The sequence below is a fragment of the Sinohyriopsis cumingii genome, chromosome 2 (assembly GCF_028554795.1).
Source record: "Sinohyriopsis cumingii isolate HCF-2022 chromosome 2, ASM2855479v2, whole genome shotgun sequence".
In the NCBI taxonomy this organism is placed as follows: domain Eukaryota; kingdom Metazoa; phylum Mollusca; class Bivalvia; order Unionida; family Unionidae; genus Sinohyriopsis; species Sinohyriopsis cumingii.
This window is the reverse complement of record NC_142962.1, coordinates 54,114,893-54,130,102: the sequence shown is the minus strand read 5'-3', so window position 1 is coordinate 54,130,102 and position 15,210 is coordinate 54,114,893. Positions and strand designations below refer to the sequence as shown.

Genomic DNA, 15,210 nt, shown 5'->3' with positions numbered 1-15,210 from the left:
TGCTAGACGTCACTATAAACTGCCACATTGCAGACATCGCAGCGATATGACTGAAAAATTGTTAAAGCTACGTTAAAAGTCGAAACCACATCACATCATACACAACACAATATTGTAAATGTTCTTTATTCACATAATAATTATTTACAAACCAATTGTTCTCTGAATTTGAATGTGACTTGATGAAATTTAGAAGACTTTTGTAGCTAGTACATGTTACATTATCACATACCAGACTTGTTCTTCTTCGTCATAATCCATATCAGCATAATCTCAGTCATCTGGTTCCCAGTCTGGATCAGTTTTATTACTGTTGACTAATTCTCCCTACTCTTCTGCATCAAAGAAAGTTTCCTCCTCTTTTACCACAGAATGGTCATCAGGGTCTGGAAACTGTGAACTTTTGTCAATAAAGTATTTTGGCTCATCTGGGCCACATGCAACTGAGTTCATCTCTGGCAATGCTGTCATACCAACTTTCCTCTTTTGAGGCTTGACCTGGAATGCCTTGTTCACTGGGGGCCTATCAGTAAAGTCTTGAAAGAAAAATTACAAACCACTGAATAGTGATGAATATCTACTGTCATTAAATTCAAACTTTACATTAACATTAGTCCCACAAATCTTTGTATATTTCTTGTGGAAAGACTAGTGCATGAGGAACAAGTGAGCACTATGTCATATGATCAACAGTTTGTATAAAAATGTGTCGATCTTTACTTCCTGAACACCACGATGCGGAATTCCTTCGGATTTTACCGTTTGTTTTCAGATCTTGATACATGTTTGTGAATACACGTTCTATTAGCAACATGCCACAAAGGAAGCAAATTATCGAAATTACCTTGTACTGAACAATCAAACTGAGGTCTCGTCATTTTAAAATTAAGTGTGAACAAAATACAATAGTAATTTATATTTTATCCAACTTGTACTCAGGAGGCATGAAATTTCCAGCCTGGATTTATTGTCGTATCGAAATTTAAAACATATATAATCACGAGAGAACTAATGCATGAGAGTTATCTTTGCAAACAGTTATACAAAGAAAAATATAATAATCAACATTTAATTGTAGCGTTTCTTTACCTCTATTGTTTGAGAGCTTCTTGACATATGGCCTGATGATGCATGCTGCAAATCAAGAACAATTTGATAATTCAAAGAAGTCTGACTCTTATGTTTCTGTACCTGTTGTAGTACCTCCTCCATACGAAGCCTCTCCTCGACGAGCTGACTTTCTTTAGCCGCAACCTCAGCCTTTCGGGATTCATGCTTTTTCAGCAGTTCATCAACAGTCTACAAATCAAAATTAAAATGATACTGAGCCCAGTTTATTGAGCACTCTATAACAACTGACCTTAGTGATTATTTAAATCAAATGGGATAAGTTTACTACTGTAGTGTTTGGTAGTAAAAATTTATTATATTTAAATTAAACGTTATATCTATTAAATTTGAGTCTGAACATTTCTGACAGGACTGGATGTAAAACCGATTAAAGCTTTGATTTCTGCAGCAAAACTGCACCCGACATTGGGATTTTTAACATAAGCTGATTTAATGTATCATATATATAATAAAGGTCATTTTTTTCAGCCTCCATATTTTCTCTTTTCAATAATTCGCTAAATTTGCTTATTAGTCACCCAATAACCTATGATTACAACCATAACAATGAAATATCCGGGATAAAATTTGCGCGTACGTAAATTTACACAAAATAATAATATGGCTCATCCATTTCGCGGTCAATATGAAATATCTTTCAGCATCCGCAACAAGTCATAGTCATGTAAAGTTTTATAAAAGACAACGGCATGTCTGTTTTATTTGTTTGCCTTGTCTGTTTTGTATTTGCCTTTGAAAAAGACTCATTAAGAGACGAAAGCGCTTATGCTAGCTAGATACTAGTTTTGCGCTGTTCGTAGTCGGTTTATTACATTTATCTTAATCAATCCCTGACAAACGTGATCCCTTGTTGTATCAAGTGCGCTTGATAGGACTGTTAATAGCCATATGATTTGTATTCTTTATATATATATATATATATATATATATATATATATATATATATATATATATATATATATATATATATGATTGTATGGATTTGTACACCTGCTGTAAAAATAAACGTTCTAGAGCAGTATCTCATTTTTCTTTTGTTTAAAACCCTTTCGAGTTCATATTCGTTCTAATAATGCAAATAGTTTGTTCGAGGTCTACACACTGCACATTAAAAATGTATTGATTATTTCAAATAATAATAATTTACATCAGCAGTAACATTACTGTGATGTAATATTTATTTGATATATGTTACTTACCCCATATCTATCCCTCTTCTCACTAGCACCATAGAGCTTTATATGTGATTTAGGTGGTCCAAACTTCTCTGGTAACTGAAGGGTTTTCTTCTTATATTCGACAGTCTCTGGGAAAATTGTAGGCACTGTCGTCTTTAACAAATTTCATTTGAACACTGATTTCGTCACGGAAGGAGGGTGTAAAAAGCATCTGTCCTCAAAGCGCCGTATGCAGAGGCTGGATGTTGTAGTTGGTATAAATGGTACAACTTTCCTATCCCTCACTCCATTGGACCCCACCGCTTCAATCCACTTTTTCCGGTAAACAGGGTCTTCCGGAAAAAGAAAGAACCCTTTTGTCCCATCATCGCACTTTTGGTTACATCCATATGCAACACAGTGCACGGTATCTGTTGTAGAAAACCACGATCGTTAAGATATATCACATAAACATTTACGCGGGAAAATTCAACGCATGAATGGCTAAATTGAACCGAAGGGATAAATTTACGTCTTTTCCGTCTCTTGCACTCGGAAATTACCGATTGTTTACGGAGATTGCCGAGTTAATTTTTTCATTAAAAATGCTGATTCTTTTTTGTCTAATTAAACATTTGTGTGGTGTATATATATATATATATATATATATATATATATATATATATATATATATATATATATATATATATATATATTAAATGCGTTTCTCTTATGACTATAATAATATTACACTTTTGTACAATTTAGGTGGCCGGTGACCTTTAAGTAAAACCAACCAAAACGAACGAAGATAGAGAGAGGATAAAAACAATTTTATGACAGGTAGTAATGTTAATCAAAAGAGAATAATGAGGTACGCCAACTGTAAATACTTTAAAATGTTTTAATTACCTCTTGGTGGTTTGTCATTTTGCTTAGTTTATATTCCATTGTCATTTCCATACATTTGCCGGTACGTGAATGCTAAGAGTTCAGTATTCATGAAGCTAACTGTGTGTTTGCAGTGCCCTACATTCTTCATTAAAACCATCTTTCATGTTTAAATCATAAGTGTGTCTATTAAGATTGCAAAGGGAATTGTGCATAATCATAACAGTTACATAACTATATATTGTAGAAGACACACTGGGCAGTGGTGTGAAGAGTTCGGTCACTACGCAGTTACCCCTTGTCATTCTCAACTCCGTTCAAAGCCAATTATGTGTATTTGCATGTGATATGAATAAAATAGATGCATAGTATGTGCTCTGTATTTTTTATATACCACTCGTTTTATAAATTTTCCTTAAAAGGAAACTCGGCAAGAGTGTGTAATTCAGTGGGACATGTTATAAAGACAGAACGACACCGGGATTATGTTACATTTACGTCGTGATGACCTTGCGTGTTTCTCATACACAATAATTGCTATTTCAGCAATGCACACACATAACCACTTAAATGTTGCTTCTTTTTTAAAGCCGAAATTGTTTTATTTAAAATCTTGAGAATATCGCTGGGGGAATAAGTATGAACGGAATAAAAAGCAACGTATCTTGGAGAATCCTGAAAAGATAATCTAAAGCTGTAGATTTTTGCTGCGAATACAATCACTCATAACAAATGACAACATGTCAACTGTACTTTCATTCCCTCTCTCTCTCTCTCTCAGTTAACAATGAGAGTAACGATGATGATTATGGTGATGACGAAGACGACAATAATGATGAGTATATCGAATTCATGACAATACAAATTCCAATAATTCTTGTCAAAATGATTATATTATTTTAAACAAAAAATGTCAAAGATCGAACTTACAAAGAAAAGAGAGAAAAAAATCTATCTATCTATCTATCTATCTTTCTTTCTTTTCTTCGTGTGCTTATTTAGTGTAAGTATGCGAAGGGTCGTGCCCAGAAAGATAATGTCAAATTTGTTTGTAAGACCTTGCTCTCCTAAAATTCTCCCAAATGAACGATATGCTCCCTAATTCGCAGAAGAAAGACTTCTCTATATTGTCGTTTAAGCTGATACAAATATTTTGTACCCCCATATCATGTTAGTGTGGCAAAATTTTTTTCTTTGTAAGGAAAACAGAACTGAAAAACTTACAAAGACAAAAACCCAGGTAGAAGATTTGCTGAACTTGGTTTCCTGGTGGCGCCACCTATCGGTTTCAGAGGGAAGTAACTGGTTTAGAGGTAAGGGATAAAATATTAATAGAAAATGTACCGTAAGCAATAATTACATCTTTAATCACAGGAAGCAAATACCCTCCCCCCATAAATAAATACTATTGACGTAACATTGCATAAAGTAACATACTAGTTTTAAGAGTTGGTTTGGTTTATTTTATAACTATGTCTTTCAGGACACGGTAGGCTTTAAAATGCATCCAGTACATTTGGTGGAGGAAGGACCCCCCCCCCCCCCGGGGAAGAACCACCAACCCATGGTAAGCTACTGGCAAGCTTTCTCATTTATGCACATTGGCCGAGTCGGATTCTAACCAAAGCGGACAGAGGTGAGAAGTCGGTGATCTGCAAAGGCGAGAGCTTTAGAACATTCGTTCAATTAGAGCCCCTCAATAATCGGTACCGTCGGAATAAAGATTTTGTTTTCACAATGCACAATGAAAAGAAAGCGTCGCTTGGAGTAAGATATGATATTCATTTCAAAGAAGAAGAAAATAATACTTTGAAAAAGTAAAAAGACCATACTGTGAGAGTACACTTCTCCAGTAAAGAATTGGTTGTAAAGAACCAGGAAATGCACGACCACGCACAATATTGTTTCTTCAGATTTTTTAAGAATTTTAATTCATTTTTGTGTCCATATTTTACATACGTTCCTTATCAGTACACATAATAATTCTTTGCTCTGTGAAATTTAATTCTAAATTTTGTAACCGTTTCTTGTGGTCTTTAAAACAAGTACTTGACCTCTGTAGCTAGCATGGTTACATACGCCAATAACATTCATAATCAAACAATCTGATCAAACCATAAATCATGTCCTAAAACATAAATTTATTCTAGCATTCCGACATAGTTATAAAATGAAGAATTTCCTGTTGCGCTATGGCAGGAAGCTGGTATCTCTCTAGTTGACGGTTTATCTCCCACACCAATCTGACTAATCAGCGAAAGACGTTCCTCAGTCCCATTTATCCTGACTACCGCCTAAGTAGTGCCAAAGTTAAGAACACCATCTGTTAGATTAGTACGCCTGCCTTCAGGCGAATAGGGGGGTTACCTAAATTCATGGTCGGAGAACAATTTTGAGGGTGGTGTAGTTCCTTTGTGCATTTTCTTGGACATTTTGTTTGGGGTTTACTTTTCACTTGATTCTCGATTCCTGAGATTAGAGAAAACACACAATGCATTCTTGGATTTCTTTGAAACTTTTCGTGTTCTTGACGCTGTGTATTAATAGCGAATTTGTATCCGGAGTCCCGAAAAGGCTCTTTTTCCCCTATGGGGAAGACAGAGGGGATAGTGTTCTACCGACCGCAGATGATATTAGCTCGAACGAATATCAGCTACAGAAGGAAATTGTATTCTACGATGATACGTATTCCAGTATATTTGTAAGTATACACACATCCTGGCGTATATAATTAGCTCTACACCTTTCTTACATACTATAATTCTGTCTGTATATACATCTACATGAGATGATGTCTACGCTCCTACAGGAATGTCTGGAAACACGATGCCAACCAGCCATTATCTAGATGAAACATGCATGCACAGCTGGAGATTGTTTCCCTCATCTGGCAGAACGGTAGGGGATGTTAACAAACTGACCTAAAAGACTCCGTTTTTGTCCAAAAATACCTATGCTTATGTTCCCTGTATATTAAAATTTTCGAAGAGTCCTAAAACTTTCTTGACGGTTAGGACCTGAATAAACTAACTTTGCATATCAGTATTAACAAACCAAAAAAAAAAATGCTTTATTGTCTAAGAACAACAAAACATAAGGAAAATAGACCTACAATAGAATACCAGCGTCGTTAAGACTGTATTGGTTACTATTAATTATGTTATTATAACTTCTGGATATATCAAACCACCTACATTCATAATATAATCGTTGTGTAACAACAACGCAAGTATATATATATATATATATATATATATATATATATATATATATATATATATATATATATATATATATATATATATATATATATATATATATATATATGTGTGTGTGTGTGTGTGTGTGTGTGTGTGTGTGTGATATTTGGATTCTTAACGTAGCTTAAACAATTTTTCAGTCATCTCGCTACGATGTATGCAGTGTGGCAATTTATAGTGATGTCTAGTACTCAGGCCCGGCCCTATGGCTAACTCGCAATGCAATATTTTTGCTTGGGGCCCTGCGCGGGCCCTGCGCTCATCGCTTGCTGCTTTGAGCCCGGCATACTGCATTGGGCACCGCACATCCTAGGGCCGGGCTTGCTAGTCCAACCCAGTCACATTTTTATGACACCAGGCCACAACGCAAGTATAACTAAATATTACAAGTTTTTCTACTATCAGCCGATGGCGAGTTTTGGGGTCTATATGATTCTCAGTTGGCCATTTATCATGGTCTTGTTAACCATGCGTTTCTATCAGTAGTTGTATCTTCACAACACCGCGCGTGTGTGTGTGTGTATGTGTGTCAAAAGTCACGTGATTAACACGTGTAATGTATCAAGAATTATGAAATTTTATTGCTTGATCACTTTATCTGAAAGTAAATTTACTTTAAAATGTTAGTAAAATCAGAGCAATGATTTGTTTGTTACTCCACCTTGATGTTACTATACAGTTTATATATTCCTATCATGTTTGTGCTAACAATGCCGTAATTTTGTTATATAATATGCAGTATTATGTAACAACTAACATCAGATCTGACCTAATGGCCCTACCACTGACTTTATGTTAGGAGATAAGTGCCATGTTTGAGATGTCGGAAAGGTCTTTGTGTGTCTGGTGTATAATGACTTACCAATGCATTACTTCAATGTTGGAACTGACAGGAATGGTAGTTCACAATGGTTGCTAGTTTGCCAAAAATAAGCCATTCCATTCAACCGTATCTAGTTTTTATTCTTATACACTGCTGGTATACCAAATTATTTAATCTATTTAATATATATATATATATATATATATATATATATATATATATATATATATATATATATATATATATATATATATATATATATATATAAAGCCCTGGAAGTTAATATATAAAAAAAATCTAGCTACAACACCTCTGCTATTAGCGTCTTTTATCCACGATTTTAACATAAGATATCCACGGACCAATCCGGTTTCCGGTAGGTGAAAACATTTGGTTTCCACTGGTCCAATGCTTCATTTGGTCTTCAAATTCTCAAATTCTTTCATCAGAGAAAATAATATTGGAAATACACCTCAGTATGTTATTGGCAATAAATGTTGAGGTCTGAAACAAAACTGCTAACTGGCTGGATTTTGTCCGCTATCAAAGACAGCATCACTTACTCGAATGAGTCACAAAGCTTTGATTGGTTGAATACCTATGATGACTTTATATTAAGATTGTGTAATAGTACTATTGGCAGAGGTACTATCAGTAAGCTAATGTCTCGATGCGTGGTAATATAATTACTAGAGTATCCGACTTTCCTCACTCTTGATACATGTTTAAATTCGGAGGTTGTTTCCCTTTTTAACGAACTTCTCAGCATCCGATTCAAGCGCTATTTCATTTTTTATGAGCTTTTCAGAAGGAGCATTTTAATTTTTTAAGTTGGAAATGTATCCCAACATGCGCTGAAAGTATCCCAAATACATAAATGGACGTTAGGTTCCTCAATTCAACTTTTACGAAAATCTGTCTAAGCTCCTCACAGATCTTACTCTTCCAGATCATTCTCTGTGTCATCGGTATATTATGATGGCTGACGTGTAACATGATCAGCACTGTGCTACATCAATGCAAGTAAAGAATTAATAAGGTTTGCCACCAAGGTTGATAAAATCTTCAGTTATGTACTTAAACCATTTTGAGAAACGATGATCAGAGTAAATTCATTCAATGTGAAGCTAAATGCAGTTACAAAAGTTTGAGCTTTTCTCCAGGTGACATTGGTAATAGCGCTCAAAAAAAAAGGGGGGGGGGGTACTCACTGTGTAGAGTATGTTGTTTTGTCATTAGTTGTTGACTGAGATGACTCGATGTGATACCTCACCCCAACCCATTTCATTTTGCAATGCAGAGTGTATACAATGTTTATTCCGTGCTTACCGTTATAGGGCCATATGTATATGAGGAAACAATTACCCTGCGACAGTCATTTGTCCCCTTCCCCCAATATTCATATCCTGTTGAATGCTTTGTGGCTAAAAATAACAGTCTGATAATAGAACGTTCGATACCTTGACATCCAAAGCCAATATTAGTTTCAGTTATCCGCACCAGTGTTAGAAAATCGTCAGAAAAATATAAATGGGGATACAACTTTGAAAACAACAACAACTTGTAAACAGCAGTCTGAAATGTGACGAGTATTTAATAATAGATTCCCATACCTTGTTCAAGTTTTCATAATTCGTAAATTCATTATATGATATCTTGATGATCACACGCCTTGACAAACAAAACCAATTTCATTCTTTATATGTATTCAATCGGCTCTTATTTTGTTTAGATATTGCATGCCTTGTAAGATTGTATTTTGCGTTCAGTAATGGTCAAATTAAATCTTCTCCCATACGATGAACCAATTAATGTCAAACTCTACTTTTTGCATGATACAAGTGCAAGTAATTATTAGCAAACCCTTGACATGTTAAGTGCTGCATGACTTGCTATGTACGAACTGTATAGTGAATATCCACTAGAATGCCTTGAATGTTTCTTTGTTATAATTCACACTACGGCACTCACGGTTTGTAATCTTGAAACCCGCAAAGATTTTTCTGAGTTCAGCTGCCCAAAGACTTATCGTTCGCTATATGAGCATTAGCAGAACTGCAAGTCGGGACGTCCAAATCCTACGATATCTTTTTTCTTCTTCAAAAACACAAACATGGATCTTCATAATGTAGTAAACACCACATTATTGCAAACATAGGCCCTAAAGATATGCATGAGATTTAAAAATTAGTTTAGAAATAGGAAGTTCCTTTTGTTTTCGAAACTGTATATAATTATGTTGATAACATGAAAAGCTACATCTTTTTTTATTTTATATCATTTCTTAAACTAAGCAGAATTGCGATTTTTGCATGTGCAAACGGCGTGCACCTGCTCAGTACAGGAGGAACACTTTAACAACAATAAAACCGAACTTATGCCGCTATGAATTGATGCTACGCATGTTTTGAATACAACTGCAGATAAATAAACAGCAAAGCTATTTGCGTTTGCTGTAATGATGCTTGTTTGTAAGTTGTTCAGGGTTCTGCACAATAAAAAAAAAACCGTTAAATGTATACTGCATGCCAGATGTTCCAGTATGCTTTACTCCAAGTTAAATACTAATTGCATGAACTAATACTTTGGAGCATTTTCGGGTAATTTAAATCTGTTGTGTTTCAAACGCATTTAAGATACAGAAATTAGTGAATCTCCTAAGAGATGTTTTATATTTGCTGCTGCATATGGACTTTATGAAGCAACAATTGAATAAACAAAGAAGAAATAAACAAAAACTTATGTTAATTGGTAATGTTAAATAAACGCAGAATGCCATATCATAGAACATTAAGAGAGCACATGATTAAATATATAGTGTGCGGACTGGATAAGAAATAAATTTGAAATTACTTAATTCAGCATAATCAGTTTAGGATACATTCTAAACATTTAAGCTATACAGACCAATCAAGCTTATTCGATGGGTTTGTTTTTGTCAGCCGTACGTCATCAGTCCGTTAGCAGGTGCTCGTGAATACAATAACACAAGAAAATACGAAGGATCTTGATGAAAACTTGGTACGTGTGTAATTATCAACAATTTATCGAACGAGGTGATGCTTTCAAATAATTTTTTTTAAAAATTTGCACTTCATATAAGTTGTGAACACAATAACATGAACAAATGCAAATGGCTTTGAATAACTCGGTATAGATGGGTACGTGATAATCAAATCTCAGACGAGTTCTACAATAACTTCTGTGACTGAGCTTCAATGTCGAGATTGTGTATGAGCTTTTCTCGTAGTTTTGAACACTTATGAACAACATTAATTAAGAAGAATTAGTTTTTAATTTTTTTCTCATATAAATCAAACTTGTTTTATTTGTTTATCTCAGCAGCACTTGGATTGTACAAGTATTTCAAGAGTACATACACAGTTTTGCCTTTTTATGTTTGATTATTAGGTGTACCATAAATGGGTTGTTCTATGGATTCTTGTTTGGTTACTATCTTTGTTTCATGTAACTGTATTGAACTGTTTCTGTTGTTGTTGTTGTTTTATGTAACTGTATTGAACTGTTTCTATTGTTGTTGTTGTTTTTGTTGTTGTTGTTGATGATGGGTTTAACGACATTTTTTAAGTGCGTGATATACTATATCTGGTAGCAAATATAACTGGTAGGGGAATAACCAGGGAAAGCCGGGTAAGAAACATCGACCCACGGGAAGCTACTGGCAAGATTTCTCACATATCCACACTGATTTAGCCTGAGGCTCGAACCCGCATGGACAGAGATGAGATGGTAGTGATCGTGCGCTTTAAATCACTCGGCATCCCTGGGGTCCGTTTATTTTGTAATAATTCCTTTTTTTTACTTAAAAATAAAGCTCGTTTATATTTTATTGTATACTAAACTGCAAATTTTATCAATCTGTTTTCGTAATAAATAGAGTACTCTCATCTGTATAAAAACTTACAAAATACGATACGACAACGTTCGTCAGTGACTATCTATGGCAAAATTGAGATGACAAACCTATACATGTTTAATCACCGGATTGGTATCTAAAATTTTAAATTAATCGCCAGCTTAACTTTTAATCGCTTTTGGAGGTTTAGATGAGCACTAGCGATAACATAACAATATCGCAAACTAGTAAAAAAAATAAATCGTTGCACAAAGTGATCTTCCGAATACAATAGGTTGAAAAAGATATAACTAATCTTGAAAACTTGAGTTCAAGATAAAAAATTCATGACTCCGAAGTTTGGTATGTATTTGCTTGTGAACACCATTATATTAGTACACCATTATGTTATTCACGACCGCTGGCCTAGTGGTTAGAGCGTCCGCCTCGGATACGGGAGGTCGTGGGTTCGATCCCCGGCCGAGCCATACCAAGACTTCTGAAAACTGGTACTAACAACTGCCTCGCTAGGCGCTCAGAATTAAGAGGTCAGTGTCAGGACTAGTATCAGGATAATGTGACTGGGTGGGACATCATGCTACATGTCTGCGGCATGATGCCCCAGTGCTAGACATCACTATAAACTGCGACACTGCAGACATCGTAGCGATATGACTGAAAAATTGTTAAAGCTAAGTTAAAAATATAAATCACACACACACACACACACACACACACACACACATTATTCACGAGGAACGAATTTATATCTCTGTATTTGCGAGCAATATCTTGAACTAGTTCAATCATTCCCACCTCCCCTCCTCCTTATATCACCTTTGGGTCAAGTCTATTCGTGACTTCTTCGATTGTGGTAGTACAGTGATCTTGTGATTACTATCATTGTCACTACTAATTCGCTTCAGAGATCCTGGAACTAAACTCGGGCTCAAATTCATTGGCACCTGTAACAACATTTTATATGAGAGAGCGAGATTACGCAATCAGTAATCAATTTGACCAAGATTTATTTGCACAGTCTTCGATCAAACACCCCATGCCTTCTTTAAAGCAAAATCCGGCTTTTTCTTATTCGTTTTCCTATTTTGAATCTCTGATGAATATGCACACCTCTCGTTCACTCCATATCGTCACTTGGCAAGTAAACCCTTCTAACATTGCATTTCTCACCATTTCTAACATTGGTTGACATTGACTCGTTTCAAACTAACACCAAAGATGCGGAGATGAGTAAATAAATGATACATACCAGACCAGTGTCACTTGGAGATCGTTACAGAAGATCGTTTGATTGGATAAAAATGTATTTCTGTGTGCATATCATCCAGTCAAAAATAATCTTCTAGGAGTAAATTCAGTAATCCGTGACTGCGACTTTGTATCCTTCGTCACGTTCCCTTTGCAGTTTTAGTTTTAGATTTTGCAAGTCAACAATGACAAATCGACACAATGTTGAATAACGAGTCAAAGTTAGTGACGAAAATTCAGTGTTAATGATGGGGATAGACTCCGGTGACGGAATGGTTACTTGCATGTCGTCGATATGAAGTGAGCAAGAGGTGTGCAATATGCAGCGGAGATTCAGAAGGAAAACGGATAAATGACCGGAATACGTCTAATAGTAAACCAGAGTTAGCCACGTTATGTCCAAAACGCCATTTTAAAAATGTCAGATCCTTTGTGAAATAAACGTGCTCTGTCTTCAACCATGGAACTTATTCTCCCTATTTTCTGCACAGATGTTAAGAACAAAACCAAATCAGTTTGTTACTGATGGGAACCGTTTACTTTGTCTCCCTAAGTAGGATCAAATATCATATTTTGTTTATAGAAATTCTCACAAAAGCCAATGTTTCACTAACTCCTTGCAGCTCTTGAGATTGACTGATTTTAACTTTTCTCCAAAAGTAAATCAGTAGTTTTTTCACAAGTAAACACTATTTCGACAAAGTAACACACAATTTCAACGACCAAGTTAAGTTCAGATATTTTATATAAGAAGTGTAGGTACTGAGGTGGCGATTTCGGCATAAATGTGGCACGAGCAACACATTTCGTAGCAGATAATGTAAGAGTATTAACCATTAACCACCTGATGCTGCTTGGCTTAGTTTAAACAATTAACCCATTTTCATCGGCCATTTTCCTGCCATGGAAACATGACTACGACAGGTGGCAATTATCAAATTCTTAGGGCAGCACTCTGTATCGACACCAGAAAACACCAGAAATTTGATTCGTACACAGCCACGCTGGCCCAGTCTGGTTTGTGGTGTATCATTTTTTTAATGTCAGGCTTTGTTAACGTTTTTTCACTTGGTAATTTTGTTGATTTCTTTGTTATTCATTCATGACCTTGTTATAGCCATGTCTCGTTCGTACAAATTTAGTTTGCATGGCCTCAGTTTGTGTTTTCTTAACCATGATGTGATGATATTCAACATTACAAGAAAACCCTTTTCACGAGGAGTTGTTTCTTTGACTTGGCAATTTATTGTGTGAATAATAATCACACAAGTTGTTGTTGTTGTTATTGTTTTTTAAACTAAAGTTTTGAACTGGAAGGATTTTCAAACCTCCATGATGCGCCGTCAGGTTTAAAATCCTTCTTGTACCACACTAGCTTAGTCAAGAGCTTAGAGATAGGGACAACCGGAGTACCTGTCGGTTATTATTGATGGGTTATGTTGAAATCTTGCACATGTTGGAACTGATGAGAAAAACTGGGAGCCCCTGAAGTCTAAAAATAGGCCCTGTATTTTTTTTTTCTTTAATGGCAAAGGCGGGGACCTATATATGATGGTACCATGAACAATGGCAGGAATAAGGCGAAATGCAACAGACAACAGGTTGCAGTTTATTCGAGCCGTTATGCCTGGCAACTGTCTTCTTGCCAGCTGTTGGTTATTAAAGCACCTAGAGTGCCATTTTTGAATTAATCTTGACTAAACTAGACATGCTATAAGTTTTTATAAGTATTGCGCTAATCAGGAAGCACTGATGGCTTATTACAACTGAACCCACACTTTGCACTTCGAAATTAAGATGCTAGGACACGGGTACATACTGCTAAACTATTTTGAAAGCAAATAAAGAAATGATTTGTTTTTAACAGGCTTTCTTTGGAGCGAGTTCTGAAAAATCCCCCTGTTCTTTTGGTATTCGAAACCGTTTTTAGTGCGTATAAGATTTTTATGAGCTGATTGGAGAGAGTTATCTCGACTTCAGATATGGGCTTCTTGATAATATCTTCGCTTTGAGGTAATATTGTTTGCGCGACGGACCTAAAATGCAATTTACCAGTTTTAAACATGATGAGGACCCTACGCGTTTTGTAATTAGCTGATAAGGTTACTACTTGTGCCGATACAGTAATAGCATGCAACAACATATACACATAATAGAAAGCTTTTGTAATACCAAGGGTAGGTAGTTAACGTGGATAAGACAAATATAACTGTGTTTAGCAATGGAGGATCTTTAACGAATTATGAAAAGCGGTTTTTAAATGGGGCACAAATTGGTGCAGTTACTATTTACAACTCAGTGGGTCTTGTGTTTGCACCGAAATTATCCTGGAGGAAGGCTAAAGAAACATTAGTAGCTCAGAGTATCAGCTCTGTTATGGTTATCTTTTATTACGAAAGGAAAGTTAGGTACTTTAGCTATGTAGATGCGTTTAAAATAGTTGATACTATGGTAAAAAATATATTGTATTATGGTTCAAACAATAAGTCACATACGTATTCAAAATGTATTGAAAGTGTTTAAAGCCGTTTCTGCAAACAATATATATGTGTCGCACGTAATGCGAATGATTATGGTGCGCTTGGAGAACGTGGCAGATTGCCGTTGTGTGTTACACGCTACTCTAGATGTGTTAAATATTAGTGTAATTTGTTACATACAGACTGGAACAGATACTCCGCAGAATGCTACAGAATGCTTAAATCATTAGGTGATGACGGGTTTGTTACATGGGCATCACATGTGAGACATTTATTACTTAGCTATGGTTTTGGCATTATATTGATATCGCACGATATTCGAAATATTAATGTATTTGTAACA

At 35.5% G+C, this 15,210-nt stretch overlaps 1 protein-coding gene across 1 annotated transcript in view; it reads left to right on the top strand.

The window, feature by feature from the left end:
* Positions 1-5,478: 5,478 nt before the first annotated feature.
* Positions 5,479-15,210, top strand: part of LOC149804879 (nidogen-1-like) — a 60,229-nt gene continuing 50,497 nt past the window's right edge. The window contains exon 1 of the mRNA XM_089945511.1: positions 5,479-5,880. Coding sequence (XP_089801637.1) covers positions 5,671-5,880 — 210 coding nt within the window. The 5' untranslated portion in view covers positions 5,479-5,670. The remainder of the gene's footprint in view (positions 5,881-15,210) is intronic.